The sequence below is a fragment of the Leucoraja erinacea genome, unplaced genomic scaffold (assembly GCF_028641065.1).
Source record: "Leucoraja erinacea ecotype New England unplaced genomic scaffold, Leri_hhj_1 Leri_176S, whole genome shotgun sequence".
Classification (NCBI taxonomy): Eukaryota; Metazoa; Chordata; class Chondrichthyes; order Rajiformes; family Rajidae; genus Leucoraja; species Leucoraja erinaceus.
The window spans coordinates 176,791-202,877 of NW_026576077.1; the positions used below are offsets into that span (position 1 = coordinate 176,791).

Sequence of the window (26,087 nt, forward strand, 5' to 3'; positions counted from 1 at the left end):
AGCACCTGTGGACTTGAACGTCATAGGTTAAGTCCAGGGGGTCAGATATGGGGCTTTATGTGTGGGCCAGATATATTGTCTGTGCAGAGGGGCTAGGAGCAAGGACAAGTGTGCATCCAGAGTCAAGGTCTGGAATAGTACTAGGTGTGCAGTCAAAGCTGGGACAATGGGAACCTAAGCAGGTAAGCAGCTATGATCAGGGTAGAATAGGGGGCCAGGACTGGACTCAGGGTCAGGAATGAGAGAATGGCCTCTCTCTGAAACTTACAAAATTCTTAAGGGGTTGGACAGGCTAGATGCAGGAAGATTGCTCCCGATGTTGGGGAAGTCCAGGACAAGGGGTCACAGCTTAAGGATATGGGGGAAATCCTTTAAAACCGAGATGAGGAAAACTTTTTTCACACAGAGAGTGGTGAATCTCTGGAACTCTCTGCCACAGAGGGTAGTTGAGGCCACAGTCCATTGGCTATATTTAAGAGGGAGTTAGATGTGGCCCTTGTGGCTAAAGGGATCAGGGGGTATGGAGAGAAGGCAGCTAGAGGATACTGAATTGGATGATCAGCCATGATCATATTGAATGCCGGTGCAGGCTCGAAGGGCCGAATGGCCTCTACTCCTGCACCTAATTTCTATGTTTCTAATGTATGCAACTGGAGTCAGGGTCAGGAGTAGTACCAGGTGTGCAGTGAGACCCAGGTTGGTCAACATGAGCCAAGTGCTTGATTATAATCTGATTTCCATACATTAAATTTATATTCCATACATATATTTAAGAGGGAGTTAGATGTGGCCCTTGTGGCTAAAGGGATCGGGGGGGTATGGAGAGAAGGCAGGTACGGGATACTGAGTTGGATGATCAACCATGATCATATTGAATGGCGAATGGTGCAGGCTCGAAGGGCCGAATGGCCTCTACTCCTGCACCTATTTTCTATGTTTCTATGAATACACTAAGATCATTCATGTGCTGCACCTGTTGATCAGAGCCTGGAATGTGGAATGTAATTTAGCCTAACCTTATTCATAGCTAATCCAATTTAAAGCATAAATATTGCATTCAAGTGCAAGTTAAAAGACTAGCTACAGTTTGCATCAGATTGCACAATTTCAAGTGAAAAATGCAAAAACTGCATACAAATGGGAGGGGGGACACACGCACCCACCCCACCCCACCCCAAATTACACAAGGTTCAGAATGAAAACCAACTTTGACATTTATATTTCATTTTGATCAATAAAAAAAAAACGATTTGAGCTTCAATTTCTCAAAATGCAGAAGCTATATACGTGAAACAAAACCCAGGAACGCTGCCATGGCTGGCAGTGTCTGGAGAAGGAGAGAGTGCATGGGAGAGGGGAAAGCAAGCATGTTCCTCCTTGCAGGCAGAGTAGGAGTGTTGCTGAGGATCAGAGGGGATAATTGGATAGGGGGGAGATTAGTTGGTTTAATTTGGCAATAAAGGTTTTGCAATTATAATGTTAATCTAGGCACAAAGCGGGAAGCAGTTAGGTGATGGTGCAATGGCATGTTTAGATTGCCACACTATTGTCAATCAAACTGGGCTGGAGATAGGTGTAGTGCAGGCAAATGTCCTGGTTCCTCTTTGTAATTTCCCGCTCGATCTGCAGCAGGGCTTTCTCGAAGTCTTCGATGTGTGCTTTTGCCACTGCCTCAAAGAAGCGCTGCTCCGTGTACATGCCCAGGATGGTCTGCAGAGAGTGAAGACACGGGTGACCTAGTCAAACCAGGGCGACCACACACACAGAGCGCGGTTCTGGCCTTGCTACACACACACACATTAACAAATGTGTACACATAGACACAAAAACAGAGTGGCAGATAGTCATACATGAGCACACATACACACACATACTGACAAACACGTATACACACACAGACACACACACAAAAACATTTAGTCAGGCAGATACAGATGCACAGGAGCATATATACACTGACACTCACATACACAAATGCTGACATGTACACACACACTGACTAACACACATATACAGTAGATACACACAGAGACAGGAGCATACAGACAGACACAGACAGGCACACTTAAGAAAAATACATAGATAGATAGTTTATTTTATTTTTTTTGTGTATGTGTGTGGGGAAACTTTTAAAATCTATCCCCTGCACGGAGAACCCAACCTTTCCCTGTCGGGTCTCCGTTGTCGTTGGGGCTGCAACGTGGAGCGGCCTCTAGCAGGAACGTCCTGGGGCTCCAGTCATGGAGCTGCGGACTGACCTACTCACCATCGCGGAGCTGGCCGAGTCCGGAGCGGGAGGAGCGATGGTGGCGACCCGACCCCGGGGATTCGGAGGCTCCAACCGCAGGTCTGGTGGACAGTGACACCGGGAGCCCGCGGGTCCCTGCTGGGAGACCGCTTTTCGGGGCTTCCCCAACGGCGACTTCACCCGCCCGAGTTGCGGGGTTGAAGATTACCTGGAGCGGGGCCTTACATCACCGCCCCGCGCGGCTTGGAATGGCTGCGGGACTTTGCTAGCGACAACAACAAGACCCGGAGCGTGGCCTTGCATCACCCGGCGCGGCTTTAATGGCCACGGGACAATTACCAGCGCCCGCTGGGGGCTTTGACTTTGACTCTGACATCGGGAGGGGAATGGGAAGTGCAGGGGAGAGATAAGTCTTTGCCTTCCATCACAGCAAGGAGGAGATGCGCTGTGATGGATGTTTGTGTAAATTGTGTTGTGTCTTGGTTCTTTTCTTGTGTGTCTGACTGCAGAAACAACATTTCGTTTGAATCTCAATGGGGTTCAAATGACAAATAAATTGCATTGTATTGTATTGTATTGTATTGACAGGCAGATAGACATCGGGCGACACATACACACATTAACATAGAAACATAGAAATTAGGTGCAGGAGTAGGCCATTCGGCCCTTCGAGCCTGCACCGCCATTCAATATGATCATGGCTGATCATCCAACTCAGTATCCCGTACCTGCCTTCTCTCCATACCCCCTGATCCCCTTGGCCACAAGGGCCACATCTAACTCCCTCTTAAATATAGCCAATGAACTGGCCTCAACTACCCTCTGTGGCAGAGAGTTCCAGAGATTCACCACTCTCTGTGTGAAAAAAGTGCTCCTCATCTCGGTTTTAAAGGATTTCCCCCTTATCCTTAAGCTGTGACCCCGTGTCCTGGACTTCCCCAACATCGGGAACAATCTTCCTGCATCTAGCCTGTCCAACCCCTTAGAATTTTGTAAGTTTCTATAAGTTCCCCCCCTCAATCTCCTAAATTCTAGAGAGTATAAACCAAGTCTATCCAGTCTTTCTTCATAAGACAGTCCTGACATCCCAGGAATCAGTCTGGTGAACCTTCTCTGTATTCCCTCTATGGCAATAATGTCCTTCCTCAGATTTGGAGACCAAAACTGTACGCAATACTCCAGGTGTGGTCTCACCAAGACCCTGTACAACTGAACAAAATGCCAGAGAGCTAGAGAAACGACTCTTATTCACCGTTTGGCTGACCAGTTTTTCTGCTACTTACGGTATCGTGAGCTGGTTGACCGAGCAGAAACGTGGTTATAAATACTGCGCGACTTTCACTTCCCCGTGCCAAAGTCTCTTCGATATCTTCTTCGGTGACTTTGCCCTTTTCAGTAGGTGCAGGCTTCATCATAATGGCAGGGCAGTTTTCTAAAGTGGCGCTCCACTCGTGCTGGGAAAACAAACATTATATGGAGACACAGGAGAATGCAAATGTGGGAATCTGGGGCAAAACAATACTGGAGGTACTCAGCAGATCAGGCAGCATCTGAGGTGGGAATGGACAGGCCACGTTTAAGCTAAGGACCCATAGTCATAGACGTATAGCATGGAAACAGGCCCTTCAGCCCGAATTGCACATGCCGACCAAGATACGGCATCTCCTGCCTGCATTTGGTCCATATTCCTCTAAACCTTCCCTATCCATGTACCAATCCAAGTGTCTTTCCATACATAGAAACATACACAATAGGTGCAATAGGCCATTCGGCCCTTCGAGCCTGTACCGCCATTCAATATGATCATGGCTGATCATCCAACTCAGTATCCTGTACCTGCCTTCTCTCCATACCCCCGATCCCTTTAGCCACAAGAGCCACATCTAACTCACTCTTGAATATAGCCAATGAACTGTGGCCTCAACTACCTTCTGTGGCAGAGAATTCCACAGATTCACCACTCTCTGTGTGAAAAATGTTTTTCTCATCTCGGTCCTAAAAGACTTCCCCCTTATCCTTAAACTGTGTGGCCCCTTGTTCTGGACTTCCCCAACATCGGGAACAATCTTCCTGCATCTAGCCTGTCCAACCCCTTAAGAATTTTGTAAGTTTCTATAAGATCCCCCTTCATAGTCCAAAATGGCAGAACAGGTTGGGAAATGGGAGCTTGGAGTTTATTCATAAAATGATGTTCAGGTTGGTTGGCTGGGCCATGCCCTGAAGAATGGGAAGAGATGAGGGCATGCATCATTAGTGTGTCCAAGGTTATCCATGGTTTGGTAAAGGTTATGGATTAGGGATTAGTTTTAGTTTAGAGATACAGCATGGAAGGCCATTCGTCCCATCGAGTTCATGCTGACCATCGATCACCCGTGCATACTAGCCCCATGTTATCCTACATTCTCATCCAATCCCTACACACTAGGGGGCAATTTACAGACGGCCAATTAACTGACAAATCTGCACATCTTTGCGATGTGGGGGGAAACCGGAGCACCAGAGGAAACCCATGTGGTCACAAGGATACATGCAAACTCCACACAGACAGCACCCGAGGTCAGGTTCCAGACTGCACTGGATGCTGCTGCTGCTGTGTGGCTCACAGTTCAGTGTATTGTGTTGCATTGTGTTGCATTGGAGCATCAATTGCGTGAAACGCGAGCTGACCTGTCCAAGGTTTACTGCTGAGTGTAGTCCTGTACAGGTGAAGATGACCATGGTTAGGAACTTGATGAGTTCAGTCTTGGAGTGGAATGATGAAGGGAAGCCTAGTGGGAAAGATCAGATCAGAGGTGTTACAAGAATGAACTGGAGACCAACATGCCTTTATGACCTTGAGGTCTGGATGTGGACAGCAGTTGATCGACTGATCAACAAGACGAGATTTGAAGAGTACCTGACAATGGGTTGGCCAAAAATCCTTTGGTGTAGATCTCATTCACCCAGGCTTGAATTTCAGCATCAATCTCGACACTCGCGTCGTTCTTGTAGTATAGGTCAACAATGTTTTCCGTGAACCTTTGAGGGATGGAGGAAAGTATTTATGGAGGGATGGCGTAGAAAACTCCAGACCACTATTGGATTTGCTTCTGTACAGGATGAAAGCAACGGGGAGTTGCGAGCGAGTGACATAGAAACATAACATACAATTAGGTGCAGGAGTAGAGGCCATTCGGCCCTTCGAGCCTGCACCATTCGCCATTCAATATGATCATGGCTGATCATCCAACTCAGTATCCCGTACCTGCCTTCTCTCCATACCCCCTGATCCCCTTAGCCACAAGGGCCACATCTAACTCCCTCTTAAATATAGCCAATGAACTGGCCTCAACTACCCTCTGTGGCAGAGAGTTCCAGAGATTCACCACTCTCTGTGTGAAAAAAGTTATTCTCATCTCGGTTTTAAAGGATTTCCCCCCTTATCCTTAAGCTGTGACCCCTTGTCCTGGACTTCCCCAACATCGGGAACAATCTTCCTGCATCTAGCCTGTCCAACTCCTTAAGAATTTTGTAAGTTTCTATAAGATCCCCTCTCAATCTCCTAAATTCTAGAGAGTATAAACCAAGTCTATCCAGTCTTTCTTCATAAGACAGTCCTGACATCCCAGGAATCAGTCTGGTGAACCGTCTCTGCACTCTCTCTATGACGAGATGCAAGGGGCGAGAAGAGGGGAGTAATGAGGGAGAGAAGGACAGGTCAGACTGTGGGAGAGGCATGGAAGGATTTGTGGATGAGGATATCAAAGAAATGGCTGGAGAAAGGATCAAAGATAAGGTTTACCCAGTTGGGCCACTCTCTGCACAACAGCTGTAGGCGCAGGCTCCAATCTTACAGTTCCAGTCTTGTGTGTAGGTCCCATCAAACCTCATACATCCCGACTCCAGCACAGAAATCTGCTCCCCTCCAACTGCTGTCCCTCAGGAGGGAGACAGAGGGAGGATACAGGCCGTGTAGGGGTGAGAGTCGAAACATTGGGGCATATGGAAAGGCATAGTGATTAGGCAAGGATAGGGAAAATAACATACTAGGTGGGAAAGTTGTTCACATTTAGACAATAGACCAGTCTGCTTGGCCCACCCTGTCGTCAATGCTGAACATGATCTCATTTGCTGCCTCTCCCACATTGTTATGACATCTATATCCACCACCACCCTCAGCAGCACCCTCACTAAACTTGACTTGCATATTTCCTTTAAACTTCCCCCTCTCTTACCTAAACTAATGTTCTCAAACACTGGAAAAGGACTCTGTCAACTTGCCCTTTGAACATTTTGTATACCTCTATCAGGTCTCCCCTCAGCCTCCGATGCTGCAGAGAAAAGAATCAAGTCTGTCCAACCTTTCCATACACCCTGTAATCCAGGCATCTTTCTCATGAACTCTTACTTTAGTTTAGAGATACAGAGTGGAAACAAACCCTTCTGCCCACTGAGTCTGTGCCGACCAGTGATCACCCCGTACACTAGCACTATCCTACACAGGAGGGACAATTTACAATCTTCACCAAAGCCAATCAACCTATAAACCCGCATGTCTTTTGTGGGGAACAACCGGAGCACCAGGTGAAATCCCACGTGGTCACAAGGAGAAGGTACAAACTCTGTACAGATAGCACCCAGTCCGGATCAAACTCAGGTCTCTGGAGCTGTGAAACAACTCTACCGCAACACCACAGTGCCGCCCATAAACTCTTCAAAGCATCCACGTCCTTCCTGTAATGGGGCGCCCAGAACTACACACATTACTACAAATGTAGCCTGACCAAAGTCTTATAAAGTTGCATCATGACTTCCTGACTCTTATACTCAGTGCCCTCAACAATTATGGCAATCTTATCATGTGCCTTCTTTACCAAATGTGTGTGTTGCCACTTTCGGGGAGCTATGGCCTTGAAGTCGCAAGATCCAAAGGGTTCTGCCATTAACTGTATACTTTCCACTTACATTTGGCCTCTCAAAGTGCAACACCTCACACAGATTCATACAGCTTGAGAATAGACCCTTTGAACTGATGGCTGTGAGTCTACGCTTATGCTGTGTGCCTGGCGATTCTCACACGCCAGTTTATGTTTAATCTTTAGGTAGTTATGTATCTTCTTGCTTTTTTTTGGATGACTGTATGGTAAAGCAAATCTCGGTACACATGACAATGAAGGACCTTTGAACCAACTTATCCACGCTGACCAAGATGCCCCATGCCCAAGGATAGCACCCCCACTACATAATGGCATTGCCCTGCGTTAGATCAGTATCCATCTACACCTTGCAGAAATGATACTCGGAAGCAGTGATAGTATGTGACTGTAGCACCACCTCAGGTATCAGTCACTGCTCAGTGGATGGGGTGTCTGAGGGTGGAATAGGATCCTTCTGTCCCTTAATTAACATACTTCTACCAACCCCTTGTCCCTTCAATGACTGTAAATGGCTTTAATAGGTGAGGCTGTATCAGATGGAGGCAGGGGACATATCCGAGGCAGGGTTAGGGGTCTCTCACTTGTTGATGGCCAGCCAGATCTTCTGAGCATCATCTCTGAAGTAATAATTGGGGATTTTTTCAACTCCTCGAGCAGCCAGATTGTCTGGGAGACACATAGATTCGTAGGTAGTGCGCTCCAGACCATGCTGCAGGACCTCCACGATGGCAGTCCCTCCGGAGGAGAATGCCTGGAACAGATGAAAAAACTCAGTAGAAAGTCACGATGCAGTCTATCCCGAGATGCTGCCGGTCCCGCTGAGTTACTCCAGCATTTTGTGTCTTTGTTTGGTGTAAACCAGCATCTGCAGTTCCTTCCTACACAACTCTGTAGGACTTTGGTCAGGTCACATTTGGAGTGTTGTGTGCAGTTCTGGTCACCCTATGTGACCAGAACTGCAATAAATGTGATAAATGTGAGGTTATCCATTTTGGTGGCAAAAACGGGAAAGCAGACTATTATCTAAATGGTGGCCGATTGGGAAAGGGGGAGATGCAGCGAGACCTGGGTGTCATGGTACACCAGTCATTGAAGGTAGGCATGCAGGTGCAGCAGGCAGTAAAGAAAGCCAATGGTATGTTAGCTTTCATTGCAAAAGGATTTGAGTCTAGGAGCAGGGAGGTTCTACTGCAGTTGTACAGGGTCTTGGTGAGACCACACCTGGAGTATTGCGTACAGTTTTGGTCTCCAAATCTGAGGAAGGACATTATTGCCATAGAGGGAGTGCAGAGACGGTTCACCAGACTGATTCCTGGGATGTCAAGACTGTCTTATGAAGAAAGACTGGATAGACTTGGTTTATACTCTCAAGAATTTAGGAGATTGAGAGGGGATCTTATAGAAACTTACAAAATTCTTAAGGGGTTGGACAGGCTAGATGCAGGAAGATTGTTCCCGATGTTGGGGAAGTCCAGAACAAGGGGTCACAGCTTAAGGATAAGGGGGAAATCCTTTAAAACCGAAATGAGAAGAACTTTTTTCACACAGAGAGTGGTGAATCTCTGGAACTCTCTGCCACAGAGGGTAGTTGAGGCCAGTTCATTGGCTATATTTAAGAGGGAGTTAGATGTGGCCCTTGTGGCTAAGGGGATCAGGGGGTATGGAGAGAAGGCAGGTACGGGATACTGAGTTGGATGATCAGCCATGATCATATTGAATGGTGGTGCAGGCTCGAAGGGCCGAATGGCCTCTACTCCTGCACCTAATTTCTATGTTTCTATGTTTTCTATTACAGGAAAGATGTGGAAGCTTTGAGGAGGGTGCCAGGTAGGTTTACCAGAATGCTGCCTGGATTAGAGGGTTTCAGCTACAAGGGAGAGGCTGGAAAGAGTTGGACTGTTTTCTCTGCAGTGTTGGAGTTTGAGGGGAGACCTGATAGATATATATAACATGATGAGGCAAGAGACAGTTAGAACCTTTTCCCCAGGCTGGAAATATCCAACACTAGAGGGTGTTAGAGGTTAAGGTGAGAGGGGGGAAAGTTAATGGTTCATTGAACTGAACACCTCCACTCAGTCCGCCTAAACCTACCTGATTTCCTGGTTGCTCAGCACTTTAACTCCCCCTTGCATTCCCACACTGACCTTTCTTTCCTGAGCCTCCTCCACTGTCAGTGCAAATTGGAAGAACAGCAACTAATACTTTGCTTGAGCCGATACACCCCAGCGGTATGAACATTGACATTGACATTGACAAGTAGCCCTTGCTTTCTCTCTCTCTCCATCCCCTCCCCCTTGTCATCTTCTAGCTAACAACAATCTATTCCACATTTTTCTTGATCTGCATCTCTATTGATTTCTTACTCTTCCTTATCTCTGTAACTCCCTCTCCCCTGACTCAGTCTGAAGAAGGGTCTCGACCGCAAACGTCACCCATTCCCTATCTCCAGAGATGCAGCTGTTCCGCTGAGTTATTCCAGCAATTTGTGTCTATCTAAAAGTTTAATGGCCATGTGCAGGCCAAGTTGTTTTACAGAGACAGAGGTGGGGGCCTGGAAAGCATTGCCAGGGGTGGTGGTGCAGGCAGTTACGATAGTGGTTTAAGATAAGCATGTACTGTAGAAATGTAGGGAGTAGAGGAACATGGACCATGTGTACATAGGTGGGATCAATTTAACTTGGCATCATGTTTGGTTTAAACATTGTGGGCTGCAGGCCCGTTCCTTTGTACTGTTCTATATCACCTCAGCAGTTGTGTCTGAAGAAGGGTCCCTACCCAAAGAGTTGTCTGTCCATTCCCTCCCTCCACAGATGCTGTCTGATCCAGAGTTCCTCCAGCACCTTGTGTTTCACTGCAGACTCTAGCGCCTGCAGACTCTTGTTTCTCCAATTCTGAAGAAGGGTCTTGACCCAAAACGTCACCTATCCATGTTCTCCACAGATGCTGCCTGACCCGCTGAGTTACTCCAGCACTCTGTGAAACGTCACCTATCCATGTTCTCCACAGATGCTGCCTGACCCGCTGAGTTACTCCAGCACTCTGTGTCAGTTTTTGTAGACCATATTCTGTGCTTCCTTGTGTTAAAGGATGTTTTGTGCAGTATGACTGTGAAATTAGGATTTCTGAACAGCCAATATCCCAAATACTTCTGTAGGACCCATTAAGGTTAAGTCAGTATATTATAGCCATGTCTAACATTTTTAATTTTTTAGTTTTTACTTGTCTGTACTTTTGTAGATGGGATTTGATACGTAGAAGGGGTTGTGTCTATTTCTAGAGGAGACTAGCGCAGACTCATAGATTGCGAGTTCAGTCGGAAGGATGGTGAGAATATTTTTTCACGACATACACATGATTACGACACATACAAGTTAATGAGACGACATACTTTTATAAGAAGAAACTGTCATATGATTTCTATGACATGAATGGAACAGCGACTTAGAAAGTGACGGATTATTTATTTGCTCTGTACTACTTCAATAAAAGACCAACTGATCAAGATACAACGTTTGGAAGATTTGTTTTTACTATCTTACGTGTGTCGTGAGTGCGTAAACTATACTTTGAGAACGTCACAAAGACTGCCGTTATAAATTCCAATACAAATATGGAATAACAGGCTCACCTGATCAAAGACGCCTCCCTCGGAGATAAGGCTGTTCCTTGCTGCAGTATTGATGTGCAAAGTATATTTCACATGAGGCATCAAAAGCTGAAATGTGAAAAGTTTGAACTTACTTTGAGCAACTTTAGGCAAATTAAGAGGTGACAAACTTCACCGTCAGTCAAAGTGTTGAAGGGTGTGTGAAGCGCCTCAGATGTAGGTGGGAGGAGACTGGACAAGGGGTTGGGGGGATAGGATGGAATCAAGATGAGCTCAGCGGGGAAAGAGCAGGTAGAGACAATGAGTCTGCCAGGGGGCAGATTCTGGGGAGAAAATAAAAGTGGGACGTGCGAGGCTGTGGAACGATGAGGTTGGAGGCTGTGGTGGGGAGATCGACAGAGGCAAGACATTAGAATAGTCTGGGAGATGACGGCCTGGTGTTGGGGTCCATCTATGGGTCATGCTCAAGGGGTAGTGTAGGTATGTGGAGGCGTCTTGGAGATGGCACCTGGCCTCAGCACTGTGGAGGGATCCTGACATGAAACGTCACCTATCCTATCCATGTTCTCCACAGATGCTGCCTGACCCACTGAGTTACTCCAGCACTCTGTGAAACGTCACCTATCCATGTTCTCCACAGATGCTGCCTGACCCACTGAGTTACTCCAGTACTCTGTGAAACGTCACCTATCCATGTTCTCCACAGATGCTGCCTGACCCGCTGAGTTACTCCAGCACTCTGTTACTCCAGAGATGCTGCCCAAAGGCACTGAGTTACTCCAGTACTTTGTGTCCTTCACCACCAGTCAGGTGTGCTTTGTGTTGAGGGGGATGGGCACAGGGGGGGTGGTAAGTGGCTCCATCATGTAAGGAGGGTAGTGAACACTCTGCCACTGGTGGAGACAGCACAGACATGTGGAAGAGTCGTTCTGATGGGCATTATGAACACACTCGCGGAAACATTCACCGCAACGCTCAAAACGGGAATGTCCAAGTCCAAGATGTCCAAGTCCAATAGAGAGAGTACAGAGGAGATTTACTAGAATGTTGCCTGGGTTTCAACAACTAAGTTACAGAGATAGGTTGAATAAGTTAGGTCTTTATTCTCTGGAGCGCAGAAGGTTAAGGGGGGACCTGATAGAGGTTTTTAAAATGATGAGAGGGATAGACAGAGTTGATGTGGAAAAGCTTTTCCCTTTGAGAATAGGGAAGATTCAAACAAGAGGACATGACTTCAGAATTAAGGGACAGAAGTTTAGGGGTAATATGAGGGGGAACTTCTTTAATCAGAGAGTGGTAGCGGTGTGGAATGAGCTTCCGGTGGAAGTGGTGGAGGCAGGTTCATTGGTATCATTTAAAAATAAATTGGATAGGCATATGGATGAGAAGGGAATGGAGGGTTATGGTATGAGTGCAGGCAGGTGGGACTAAGGGAAAAAACATTTGTTCGGCACGGACGTGTAGGGCCGAGATGGCCTGTTTCCGTGCTGTAATTGTTTTATGGTTGAGATGTTTCTATTTGTGGTGGGGGGGGAGGGGAGGGCTTGTGGGGGGAAAGGGGGATGGAGGGTCGTGGGGAACAGAGTGGATGGGGACATGTCAGGGGAGGAGGTGGAATGGGGATGAAGGATGAAGGGAGAGCAGGGAGGGTGAGACAATGTAGAAGGGGTGGATAGAGGGAGGGGGAATGAGGGACGGCATTATGGTGGAGGGTGGTTGCCTCTCCACTACAACTGCTGTAGACATTGGAAGAACATTGACCGTGGCTTGAGTGGAGAAGGTCATAGTGGGGCAAAGCTGGCGGCTCTCTCCACCAACTGCTCGAGAGCTCTGCTTGGTTCAGAAGACACTGCGGTTGACCTGGGAGTACCTTGAATATCGGGTGTGAGCTTGCAAGACTGCGTAAAGTTGCGATGGAAAAGACTTCGCCAAACAGGTGTGTCCTGAGCAAGTGTGAGACCAGCTGGTGCTCCTGGACGTCAGCATTCCGGACCCACATCTTGGCCAGACGCCAATCCCACTTGCTGTCGCTCGGGAGAAATATCGGCCCAGGCTTCTGGGTGATCTGTTAATAACACAATGCACAGGTGACTCTTGCAGTAAAGCCCAAGGCAAGAAGAATGATATGTCAAGTCAAGTCAAGTCAAGTTTATTTGTCACATACACATACGAGATGTGCAGTGAAATGAAAGTGGCAATGCTCGCGGACTTTTGTGCAAAAGACAAACAACAAAACAACCAAACAAACTATAAACACAATCATAACACACATATTCTTTTACATAATAAATAATGGAAGGAAAAACGTTCTGTAGAGTTAGTCCCTGGTGAGATAGGCGTTTACAGTCCGAATTGCCTCTGGGAAGAAACTCCTTCTCAACCTCTCCGTTCTCACCGCATGGCAACGGAGGCGTTTGCCTGACCGTAGCAGCTGGAACAGTCCGTTGCAGGGGTGGAAGGGGTCTCCCATGATAAGTGAGACGTGACAGCAAAGAGCAGAGGTGACAAAGCGGTAGAGACCCGCGTCTGTTTCCACGCTGTATCTCTAAACTAAACTAAACTGAGGACAGCAGGATGAGGAGGAATTTCTTCAGCCAGAGGGCACAGCCTCAGAATTACAGGACATACCTTTAGAATGGAGATGAGGGAAAATGTATTTAGCCAGTGGGTGATGACTCTGTGGAATTCATTGCCACAGACTGCGTAGGTTTAAGGTAAAGATTTAAAAGAAACTCGAGGGGTAACTTTTTTACACAAAGGATGGTACATATAGAACAAGTTGCTGAAGGGAGTAGTTGAGGCAGGAACTATTGCAACGTTTAAGAAACATTTAGACAGCTACATGAATAGGATATATTTAGAGGGATATTGGCCAAACGCAGGCAGGAAGGACTAGTGTAGGTGGGTCATGTTGGGCGGTGTGGGCAAGTTGGGCACAAGGGCCTGTTTCCATATTGGATGACTCTATGGAGGCCTAGAATTGATCAATTTACAGAAAGGACGAGAAAGACAGAAGAGGAAAGTCTCAGACATGCAAAGCCCAAAGAATTTCATCAGCAGAAGATGAGAGTGGCGTTACTTTGAGAATAGCCCTGGAGGAAGTGAAGGGCTGGTGGAGCGGGCGGGAGAGAGTTACCTGGATGGCAATGGGGAGTAGCTCATTCACTGGATTTACGTACAGAAGACACATTGGTGCTTCGAGACATTCATGGCCAGCTTTCGGATTGGCTTTAATTCCATCCAGCATCTCGTAGTCAACAAGATATATATTCCCTTTCTGTAATGAGAACAGGACCAGACATGTGAAAAGAACTGGTGGACTGCATCAGCAAACAAGTTTCACATGCAATAGAAAGCCAGAAAGGATGCAGTCTTGTTCCCAAAATTCTGCTGCTAAATGGTCTTGTAAATGACTGCTGAGTTAATTAGTACAAGCACATTTCTCGATTAAACCTGGGGCATTGACAACCTTAGACTGCAGACACAAAGCTGGGTCAGTCCTTGTGTCCTTCAAGGGCTGGATGCAATATTGGAGGCTTGCCTGGATTGAGGGCTACAGCTACAGGGAGAGGTAGGATTGACAGATTGTTTTGATGGAAGTATATAAAATTATGAGCGTCATGACATGGTCATATGGATTCAGAACTGGTTTATTCATAGAAGGCATTTGGAGTATTGGGTGTAATTCTGGTCACCCCATTACCAGAAAGATGTGGAAGCTTTGGAGAGGGTACAGAGGGGGTTTACTGGAATGTTGCCGGGATTAGAGGGTTTCAGCCACGAGGGAGAGGTTGGATAGACAAGGATTGTTTTTCCCTGGAACGTCGGACCTTGCACTCCAAATACGCACTGATGTTCAGAGCCATGTTGTGACTGACCTGGACTTCCTGCTGCAGACTGGTATTCGGCCCAAGAAAGGGGCCGACCATTTGCTCTGTAACGGGGAACTTTTCTGGAATCTCTTTACACTGTTTGATGAGAGTGGGGTCCAATCCGTTCAGGAACTGATAACTAAAGCACCAGTCGTCACACCAATGATCCTTCACATATTCTGAGGAAACAAAGCAGACACATGTTCATCCCATCCCACATTGGAAGAATGGACATTCATAGAAACATAGAAACATAGAAATTAGGTGCAGGAGTAGGCCATTCGGCCCTTCGAGCCTGCACCGCCATTCAATATGATCATGGCTGATTATCCAACTCAGTATCCCGTACCTGCCTTCTCTCCATACCCCCTAATCCCCTTAGCCACAAGGGCCACATCTAACTCCCTCTTAAATATAGCCAATGAACTGGCCTCAACTACCCTCTGTGGCAGAGAGTTCCAGAGATTCACCAGTCTCTGTGTGAAAAACGTTCTTCTCATCTCGGTTTTAAAGGATTTCCCCCTTATCCTTAAGCTGTGACCCCTTGTTCTGGACTTCCCTAACATCGGGAACAATCTTCCTGCATCTAGCCTGTCCAACCCCTTAAGAATTTTGTAAGTTTCTATAAGATCCCCTCTCAATCTCCTAAATTCTAGAGAGTATAAACCAAGTCTATCCAGTCTTTCTTCATAAGACAGTCCTGACATCCCAGGAATCAGTCTGGTGAACCGTCTCTGCACTCCCTCTATGGCAATAATGTCCTTCCTCAGATTTGGAGACCAAAACTGTACGCAATACTCCAGGTGTGGTCTCACCAAGACCCTGTACAACTGCAGTAGAACCTCCCTGCTCCTATACTCAAATCCTTTTGCAATGAAAGCTAACATACCATTTGCTTTCTTTACTGCCTGCTGCACCTGCATGCCTACCTTCAATGACTGGTGTACCATGACACCCAGGTCTCGCTGCATCTCCCCCTTTCCCAATCGGACACCATTTAGATAATAGTCTGCTTTCCCGTTTTTGCCACCAAAATGGATAACCTCACATTTATCCACATTTGTTCTAATTTAGTTCAGATACAGCATGGAAACAGATCCTGCTGCCTGCCGAGTCCACACCGACATGAATCACCTTCACACTAGTTCCATGTTATCCCACTTTCTCTTCCATTCCCTGCACTCAGATTCAGATTCAGATTCAGATTCAGATTCAATTTTAATTGTCATTGTCAGTGTACAGTACAGAGACAACGAAATGCAGTTAGCATCTCCCTGGAAGAGCGACATAGCAAACTCAGGACAATTTGCACAAAAGACAATTAACCTACAAACTTGCACATCACCACGAGTGTGAGTGGAAACCAGAACACCCAGAGGATTGGTAGGAAGATTTCTTGCATAGGTATAGGATTAATGCAAGAAATCTTCCTACTCAGCAGATTCTCAGAGGCTACATGTCACTTGGACAGATTGTCACTGGACGGAAGTTCAAGGGGTGTCAGATGAGGCTTTCTGCTCCACTGGCCCTTCCTCTCACACATGGGACGACTTGCCCCTCCACCTCTGGTTTCCCAACCAGTGGCAGCGTTAAAGCCATGCCCAGCCTGGGTTGGTCCTTGTCCTCTTGGTACCAGTGTTGGGCACTATAGAGAAGGCCATTACAGCCCTGCCCACTACCCACAACCTACTGCAGGATGCTCCCTACACACAGTGGTCAGTAATAATGCGGGTGGTGGCAGTTCTGTAACGTACCAGCCAGCAACAGTGAAACCATGGGATGTTGAGTCCATAAGACCATAGGCATCGGAGCAGAATTAGGCCATTCGGCCCATTGAGTCTACTCCACCATTCAATCGTGGCTGATCTAATTTTCCCTCTCAATCCAATTCTCCTGCCTTTTCCCCATAACCTTTGACACCCGTACTATTCAAGAACCGACCAATCTCGGCTTTAAAAATACCAAATGACTTGGCCTCCACAGCTGTCTGTGGCAATGATTCACCATCCTCTGGCTAAAGAAATTCCTTCTTTTATACTGAGAAGAAAGGTGTGGGCAGCTGAGACACCGGGACTCAGGCTCTGGGGAAAAACGTACTTTTGATTGAAGTTTTGCTGTCAATCCAAGTTTCAGAAGATCTCTGTTCACCCAGAGCCAGCCGTGAAAAGCTACAGAAACAAAGACAGAAGCAACAGGTTTAGCTGGACATGAATGACTGCCGATGTCAGGTGTTTCTTTCATAGCCATCCAGATGTTTTGGTCGACCCAACCGCAGATCACAGCTGGGAACAGCTGGAGCTTGCAGCGTGGGGTCACACCCTCATGGTCACTCTGCAAGTCCCACAGCAAGGAGGTGGGGTGAGGAGGGGTGGGGAAGGGAGAGGAGGGGAGGGGGAGTAGCGGGGAGTGGAGGGGTGGGCACTAGGGAACCGTGGACAGAGAAGACTGGAGATGTTCTGAGTCGGGCCCCACATACACACACCAGGATCCCCAACCGGCCAATGTTGTTCCCATACTTACCACTCCGAAATGCAGAGGAGAATGCCCATTGGTCTTCCAACTGGGATCTTGGCATCTCTCGGCAAGTCCTCGAGCTTATCATGGTGGATTTTGTGTGGAACACCTGGTGCATAACAATCCCACCTGAAACATGAGACAGGACTTTCCTTAATGACACATGAACGTGGTCAGTAAATCAGAGATGAATCAATTTTGTTATTTGTACCTAGCGAAGACGCAGAGTAAATCTCTGATGCACTGTAGCAAATATAATATGGAACAGCACAGCACAGGAATGGGCCCTTCAGCCCACAGTGTCCATACTGGACATGATGCCAAGTTAAACTGATCTCATCTGTTTCTACATGATCCATATCCCTCTATTCCCTGGACTTCTATGTGTTAAAAGCCTCTTATAAACACCACTATTGTTATGTCTTTACCCCAGGCAATGCGTTCCAGCCCCCCCCCACCCCGCACTGACCCCCCCCCCCCCAACACTGACCCCCCCCCCCCCCCAACACTGACCCCCCCCCCCCCACCCCCACACTGACCCCCCCCCTCCCCCCCCCCCCCCCCCCACACTGACCCCCCCCCCCCAACACTGACCCCCCCCCCCCCCAACACTGACCCCCCCCCCCCACTGACCCCCCCCCACACTGACCCCCCCCCCCCCCCACACTGACCCCCCCCCACACACCCCCCCTCCCCCCCCCCCCCCCCCCCCACACTGACCCCCCCCCCCCCACACTGACCCCCCCCCCCCCCACACTGACCCCCCCCCCCCCCCCCACACTGACCCCCCCCCCCCACACTGACCCCCCCCTCCCCCACACTGACCCCCCCCCCAACACTGACCCCCCCCCCCCCACACTGACCCCCCCCCCCACACCCCCCCCCCCCACACTGACCCCCCCCCCCCTCCCCCACACTGACCCCCCCCCCCCCCCCCCCCCACCCCCCCCCCCCCACTGACCCCCCCCCCCCCCCACACTGACCCCCCCCTCCCCCACACTGACCCCTCTCCCCCACACTGACCCCCCCCTCCCCCACACTGACCCCCTCCCCCACACTGACCCCCCCTCCCCCACACTGACCCCCCCCTCCCCCACACTGACCCCCCCACCCCCACACTGACCCCCCCTCCCCCACACTGACCCCCCCTCCCCCACACTGCCCCCTGACCCCCCCCCCCCCCCCCCCCACACTGACCCCCCCCTCCCCCACACTGACCCCCCCTCCCCCACACTGACCCCCCCCCCTCCCCCACACTGACCCCCCCTCCCCCACACCCCCCCCCCCCCCCCCCCCCCCCCACACTGACCCCCCCCCCCCCCACACTGACCTCCCCCACCTGACCCCCCCCTCCCCCACACCCCCCCTCCCCACACTGACCCCCCTCCCCCCCCACTGACCCCCCCCCCCCCCACACTGACCCCCCTCCCCCACACTGACCCCCCCTCCCCCACCCTGACCCCCCATGACCCCCCCCCCCCCACACTGACCCCCCCTCCCCCCCTGACCCCCCCCCCCCACACTGACCCCCCCCCCCCCCTCCCCCACACCCCCCCCCCCCCCTCCCCCACTCACCCACCCCTCCCCCCCACCCCCCCCCCCCCCCCCCCCACACTGACCCCCCCCCTCCCCCACACTGACCCCCCCCCCACTGACCCCCCCCCCCCACTGACCCCCCCCCCCCCCTGACCCCCCCCTCCCCCACACTGACCCCCCCTCCCCCACACTGACCCCCCCCCCTCCCCCCCTCCCCACCCACCACACTGACCCCCCCCTCCCCCCCACTGACCCCCCCCCCCCCCACACCCTCCCCCCCCCCCCCCCACACTGACCCCCCCCCCCCCACACTGACCCCCCCCCCACTGACCCCCCCCCCCCCCCACACTGACCCCCCATCCCCCACCTGACCCCCCCCCCCCACACCCCCACACCCCCCCCCACCTGACCCCCCCCCCCCCCCCCACACTGACCCCACCCCCCCCACACCTGACCCCCCCCCCCCCCCCCACCCCCCCCCACACCCCCCCCCCTCCCCCCACACTGACCCCCCCTCCCCCACACTGACCCCCCCTCACTTACCCCCCCACCCCCACACTGACACCCCCCCTCCCCCACACACCCTCCCCCACCTGACCCCCCCCCCCACACTGACACTGACCCCCCCCCCCCACACTGACCCCCCCCCACACTGACCCCCCCCCCCCCCACCTCCCCCACCCCCACTGACCCCCCCCCCACACCCCCCCCCCCCCACACTGACCCCCCCCCCCCACCCCCCCACTGACCCTGACTGACCCCCCCTCCCCCACACTGACCCCCCCCCCCCACACTGACCCCCCCTCCCCCACACTGACCCCCCCTCCCCCACACTGACCCCCCCCACACCCCCCCCCTCCCCCACACTGACCCCCCCCCCCCCCACACTGACCCCCCCTCCCCCCACACTGACCCCCCCTCCCCCAGCACTGACCCCCCCCCCCCCCCCACACTGACACCCCCCCCTCCCCCACACTGACCCCCCCCTCCCCCACCTGACCCCCACCACCCCCACACTGACCCCCCCCCCCCCCCACACTGACCCCCCCCCCCCCACACTGACCCCCCCCTCCCCCAACACTGACCCCCCTCCCCCCAGCACTGACCCCCCCCTCCCCCAGCACTGACCCCCCCTCCCCCACACTGACCCCCCCTCCCCCACACTGACCCCCCTCCCCCCAGCACTGACCCCCCCCCCCCCCCCCCACACTGACCCCCCCCCTGACCCCCCCCCCCCCCACACTGACTCCCCCCCCCCCCCCCTCCCCCCACACTGACCCCTCTCCCCCAACACTGACCCCTCTCCCCCAACACTGACCCTCCATGACGATTCCACAGCCGTCTGTGGCAATGAATTCCACAGATTCACCACCCTCTGGCTAAAGGAATTCCTGCTCATCATCTCTAAAGGTACATCTTTATATTGTGAGGCTGTGCCCTCCTGTCCTAGATGATGCCACCAGTTGAAACATCCTCTGCACAGTCACTTTATCAAAGCGTTCTGGTATTTGGCACGACATCTACTCACTGATAATCCTCTTGCCTCTTCTGCATTTCATCCACCCAGAATTGTTCCAAGATGGGAGAGTTGAACTCGTGTCTTTTCCGGGCTGGAGAACAGTTACAGATTAACAGGACAAACACCGAAAGTCATTCTCTGTCCAAGAGCACTAGCTTTACAAAACCTATCCCAATCCAGGACAAGGGGTCACAGCTTAAGGATAACCGAGATGAGAAGAACTTTTTTCACACAGAGAGTAGTGAATCTCTGGAACTCTCTGCCACAGAGGGTAGTTGAGGCCAGTTCATTGGCTATATTTAAGAGGGAGTTAGATGTGGCCCTTGTGGCTAAGGGGATCAGGGGGTATGGAGAGAAGGCAGGTACGGGATACTGAGTTGGATGATCAGCCATGATCATATTGAATGGCGAATGGTGCAGGCTCGAAGGGCCGAATGGCCTCTACTCCTGCACCTAATTTCTATGTTTCTATCTCTGAGAGCTTGGAGCAGCGATAGAGTTGCTGCCTCACAGTGAATGCAGCACCGGAGACCCAGGTTCTGGCGATGTTACAAACCTCCCTTCAGCAGCGCTGTAGATCTGCCAGTGGCTGTGTGTGCGACTGCGGAGCCTTTGAGGGGGGGGGGATTAAAATGCAGGTTTGAATTGCTTGTTGGAGAGGGATTTCCTCGGGCTGCTAGTTTTTATTTAATTTTAATTTAATTTTTTAAATCGCTGGACAATTTAATAAAATAAAAAGCGACTTCTCACGCCTTCAATGTGACAGATCGCAATATCAGGACAGAACAAAAGGTAAACGTCTATTTCACATATAATCTTGCTTCTTGGGGTGGCTTTAGTCTAATTTTACAATGCAACGTTTACAGCACAGTCTTGCCTGCCGATATGGGCTTCAAATCTACGGCAACATTCCAATTGACCGCATTCCAGAAACACCCACTCGCAAGATAATTTAAATCCTCTTTTTTTTTGGACAATCATGTCATTAGAGCATCTAAATCATCTATATTTTTTGTTATTGTCTATGCATAATCAATATTTTTATACTAAATATCCACAAGTTTTAGTCACATGTATTGTGCAAAAAATAATAATGTTGATATTGAGAGTGGATGTTTCTAGATTAATTTATGGGAATTAAACATTAACATAGAAAATAGGTGCAGGAGTAGAGGCCATTCGGCCCTTCGGCCCTTCGAGCCTGCACCATTCGCCATTCAACATGATCTTGGCTGATCACCCAACTCAGTATCCCATCACTGCCTTCTCTCCATACCCCCTGATCCCTTTAGCCACAAGGGCCACATCTAACTCCCTCTTAAATATAGCCAATGAACTGGCCTCAACTACCTTCTGAGGCAGAGAATTCCACAGATTCACTTCCATTTGGCATATAAGTTCATGACAGTGAGGTTTTAAAATGTTATATTGTGAATTACTTTTCTGAATGTGATTAGTTTGTTATTTGGATACTTAGGTTATTTAAAAAAATTAGCCTTTTCTTAAGAAATGGACAGATGTTTAGATCTAGTAATTAAATTTAGATGAATTTAATTGATTTGATGAAACTGATGAATATTATTTTTTTGTTGGGTATTGACTATTTGTTTTAGCGTTTAACTTTATCATTTCCACCTTTTTTCTAAAATTGCAAATAACTTGTTTCTGTTGATGCTGTTCAGTGTATTTTTCCTTTACAATTTAAACAGATGTCTCCGAATAAGAAATGCAAAATTGTTGATCCAAATGCCCAGCAATAGAGACAGATTTAGACAGCATTCGCAGAGATTATCTGAATTTGAACTACTCCAAATGTGATGATCTACAGAACATTCTTAATGGGAAAGTAGTGGGCAGGAAGGCATGTCATGCGTGGTTTGAAGAGCAAAAACTTCAATGCCAAAATTGAAAAGTTGAGGAAAAACAAGGTGTACAGAGTTGCTTATTGGTTACAGTATGATGATGATACTGATTATGAGATGCCAATGTACTAGCTAGCAACTGATCTTCTCCATAAATACTTAGAAACATAGAAACATAGAAATTAGGTGCAGGAGTAGAGGCCATTTGGCCCTTCGAGCCTGCACCGCCATTCAATATGATCATGGCTGATCATCCAGCTCAGTATCCTGTACCTGCCTTCTCTCCATACCCTCTGATCCCCTTGGCCACAAGGGCCACTTCTAACTCCCTCTTAAATATAGCCAATGAACTGGCCTCAACTACCCTCTGTGGCAGAGAGTTCCAGAGATTCACCACTCTCTGTGTGAAAAAAGTTCTCCTCATCTCGGTTTTAAAGGATTTTCCCCCTTATCCTTAAGCTGTGACCCCTTGTCCTGGACTTCCCCAACATCGGGAACAATCTTCCTGCATCTAGCCTGTCCAACCCCTTAAGAATTTTGTAAGTTTCTATAAGATCCCCTCTCAATCTTCTAAATTCTAGAGAGTATAAACCAAGTCTATCCAGTCTTTCTTCATAAGACAGTCCTGACATCCCAGGAATCAGTCTGGTGAACCTTCTCTGCACTCCCTCTATGGCAAGTGGGATGTATTACTATTTCCGTCAAATTTTGTAATTAGCTACAATTAGGAAACTAACTAATTATATGCTTTAATTTCAGATCATCCAAGTAAGATGTTTTATATTTGTTTCAGAATGCTTCAATCTGTAATAACTGAAAATTTCATTCAGTTCTCTTAATTTTTAAGAAAGTTATGGGCTTTTGACTGTCCTCGATTACAGTTTTTGTGTTAAGTCAATGGGGAACAAGATGCTAATTTCATAGTATGAAAATGGCCATAACTTTTTTTAATACTGAAGATATGAAAGTGAATTAGATGTCAAATTAAAGTTCTTTTTATGCTTCATCTGATGGAACAAATTACAAGCTTGATTTTCTACATTCCTACAGGTTTGATCCCGACTACGGGTGCTGTCTCCACTGCGTTTGCACCTTCTCCCCGTGACCTGCGTGGGTTTTCCCCGAGATCTTTGGTTTCCTCCCACACTCCAAAGACGCACAGGTCTGTAGGTTAATTGTGCTTGGTAAATGTAAAAATTGTCCCTAGCGGGTGTAGGATAGTGTTAGTGTACGGGGATCGCTGGATGAGGCGAGGCAAGGTGAGATCTGATTAACTGGCCAATATCTTCCTCAATTTCTTCTGCGATAGTCACACAGCATGGAAACAGCCCCTTCAACCCAATTTGTCTGTGCTAACCAACATGGGAGCATGCCTCACCAATCTGACTGAGTTTTTTGTTATGTTATGACGCTGTAGCCACAGCTCTCCATGCTGCACTGTCTCACCTGGAGCAGCGGGGGAGCTACGTGCGGATGCTCTTTGTGGACTACAGCTCTGCTTTTAATACCATCCTTCCCCACAAACTGGTGGACAAACTGGGGGACTTGGGACTTCCACACTCCACCTGTACGTGGATAAATAGCTTCCTGTCGGGTCGCAGCCAGAGAGTCAGAGTGGGCCATCATACATCCACGGCCCTCAGCCTCAGTACCGGCTCTCCACAGGGCTGCGTACTGAGCCCCCTGCTCTACACCATCTACACACATGACTGCACCCCCGCCCACCACAGCAACACCATTGTCAAATTTGCGGATGACACTACGGTGGTGGGACTCATCTCCGGGGGGGACGAGTACGCCTACCGGGATGAGGTGGAGCAGCTGACAGTGTGGTGTGAAGAAAATAACCTGCTCCTCAACACCTTAAAGACAAAGGAAGTAATAATAGACTTCAGGAAGAACAAAACGAACATGGTACCATTGACTATCAGAGGGGACTGTGTAGAGAGGGTGGCGGATTTCCGCTTCCTGGGAATCCATATTGAGGAGGACCTGACGTGGAGCGTGAACACCACTGCGCTGCTGAAAAAGGTCCAGCAGAGACTGCACTTCCTGAGGGTGCTCAGGAAGAATAACATCACTCAGAGACTGCTGCTGTCCTTTTATCGGTGCTCCATTGAGAGCATACTAACATACTGTGTATGCGTGTGGTACACCAGCTGCACAGCGGCTCAGAGGAAAGCGCTCCAGAGGGCCATTGACAACGCCCAGAGGATTGTCGGCTGCCCTCTCCTTACCTTGGAGGACTTACACAGTTGCCGCTGCACCAAAAAATCCCAGAGTATAATAAAGGACATTTCCCACCCCGGACACTCCCTGTTTGAACTGTTGCCGTCAGGCAGACGGTACAGATCTCCAAGGACAAGGACGAACAGACTAAAAAACAGTTTTTACCCCACTGCTATAAAAGCACTAAATGTAGCCGCCAAGGAACGCAGGGGCGATACAGACTAAGGGACTGTGGTAACTGTGAAATCGACAGAAGGATGGAGGGTTGGGTGTGTATGCGTGCTTTGTCCGTGATATTTATTTAGTTGTTTATCTTTATTATCTTGCCGTGTATGTATCGTTAGCTTTTAGAAATGTTTGAATGCTGCACTGACTGGCTGACATTTTAAATTTCGTTGTACATGGTTCATGTTACAATGACAATAAAGAAACTATTCTATTCTATTCTATTCTATTATAGGATATGTTAAGACATCGTACCAGCTCCTTCAATGATCACCATTGGGGTGGAATCAGTCATCCAGCTGTAGCAGGGGAAGTTGTAGATCAGTTCATTTGGGGTTTTCACACTCACACAACCGCAGTACCAGTCATCCTCAAACAATCCAAACTTCTTGAAGAGTTTCACTAGCAGGAGGCCTCCAAGGTCAGACTTGGTCTTCAGTGTCATGGTGTAGGACTGTGTCACAAATGGGAAAACGCCACCGCTCTCAGACCATCGCAAAGCGGAGCCATCAATACCCCACCCCCACTGTCAACCCCAGCCTCACTCAGACACCCCAATCCCCAACCATCTCATCCTCACCTTCCCATTCCCACCCTCACCCCTGCATTACCCTCACACACCCCATCTCCATCCCCACCCTCACCCCTGCATTACCCTCACACACCCCATCTCCACTCCCACCCTCCCCGCCCCAATACCCCCCCCCACCCCCACCCTCACTCCCCCCCTGCATTACCCTCCCACACCCCATCTCCACTCCCACCCTCACCCCTGCATTGCCCTCACACACCCCATCTCCATCCCCACCCTCACCGCCCCAATACCCCCCCCCCCACCTCCACCCTCACTCACCCCACACCCCCCATCTCCACCCTCACTCCCCTAAAAACATTCTCCCTCTCACCTCTTAGCTGTGCACTCTAGTGTTGGACATTCCATGCTGGGAAAAGGGTTCTGTCTACCTTATCTATGCCTCTCACCATTTGATATACATCTCACAGCCGTCCCCGTAACCTCCAACATTCCAAAGAAAACAATCCATCTCCCCACCGTCTCCCCGTAGCTGAAACCTCGAATCCAAGCATCATTCTGGTAAACCTTGTCTGCACCCTCTCCAAAGCCCTCCCCAATCTGCCTGTAATGGTGCAACCAGAACTGCACACAATACTCCAAATAGTGAGGTACTCACCTTCGATGGGGTAAGAGGGAACAAGTTCCCGATGCGAACCTCCTCGGAGCTGCCAAGTGACCCCACTAACATCACGGATATTTGATCATTTGTCCCAGCGCCGAACACTTTGCCAGTGCCGATAGTGACCTGGTACTTGACCTTCATGTTCGACTCACTTCAGATGCTGTTGTCTGAATGTTTAATGCTCTCCACACACTGTATTTACGAGGGATTTTGTTGGGTGGCGAACTGTTTATCTAATTGGCAGAGGCTGGAGATGTAACGGCAAATTCCAAGGAAGCTGCCACAGCAGGTGTGCCTTTATAAGTTGCCAGGCAAGATCTAACCCAACCTAACCTTACACAATATACAATGGATGTGGGTGAC

At 49.6% G+C, this 26,087-nt stretch overlaps 1 protein-coding gene across 1 annotated transcript; it reads right to left on the minus strand.

Moving 5' to 3' along the window:
• Window positions 1-1,203: 1,203 nt before the first annotated feature.
• On the minus strand, window positions 1,204-26,087 carry LOC129716169 (polyunsaturated fatty acid lipoxygenase ALOX15B-like). The gene is made up of 14 exons (XM_055666046.1): window positions 25,719-26,087; window positions 24,784-24,982; window positions 20,222-20,303; window positions 17,164-17,286; window positions 16,741-16,811; window positions 14,650-14,822; window positions 13,908-14,048; window positions 12,642-12,836; window positions 10,793-10,879; window positions 7,746-7,915; window positions 5,145-5,266; window positions 4,916-5,016; window positions 3,532-3,702; window positions 1,204-1,710 (listed from the first exon to the last, which is right to left on the minus strand). Exons 1-14 carry the CDS (start codon window positions 25,863-25,865, stop codon window positions 1,531-1,533), a joined length of 1,962 nt encoding a protein of 653 aa, XP_055522021.1. The 5' UTR covers window positions 25,866-26,087; the 3' UTR covers window positions 1,204-1,530.

Excerpts from the sequence above, each read along its gene's own strand:
- LOC129716169 (XM_055666046.1), bottom strand. The coding sequence starts at position 25,865 with ATGAAGGTCAAGTACCAGGTCACTATCGGCACTGGCAAAGTGTTCGGC. Across the intron at positions 20,304-24,783 it reads GGTGATCATTGAAGGAGCTG|CCCGGAAAAGACACGAGTTC; the intron begins GTACGATGTCTT and ends ACTGTTCTCCAG. Across the intron at positions 10,880-12,641 it reads GCTCACACCCGATATTCAAG|CTTTTGATGCCTCATGTGAA; the intron begins GTACTCCCAGGT and ends TTCACATTTCAG.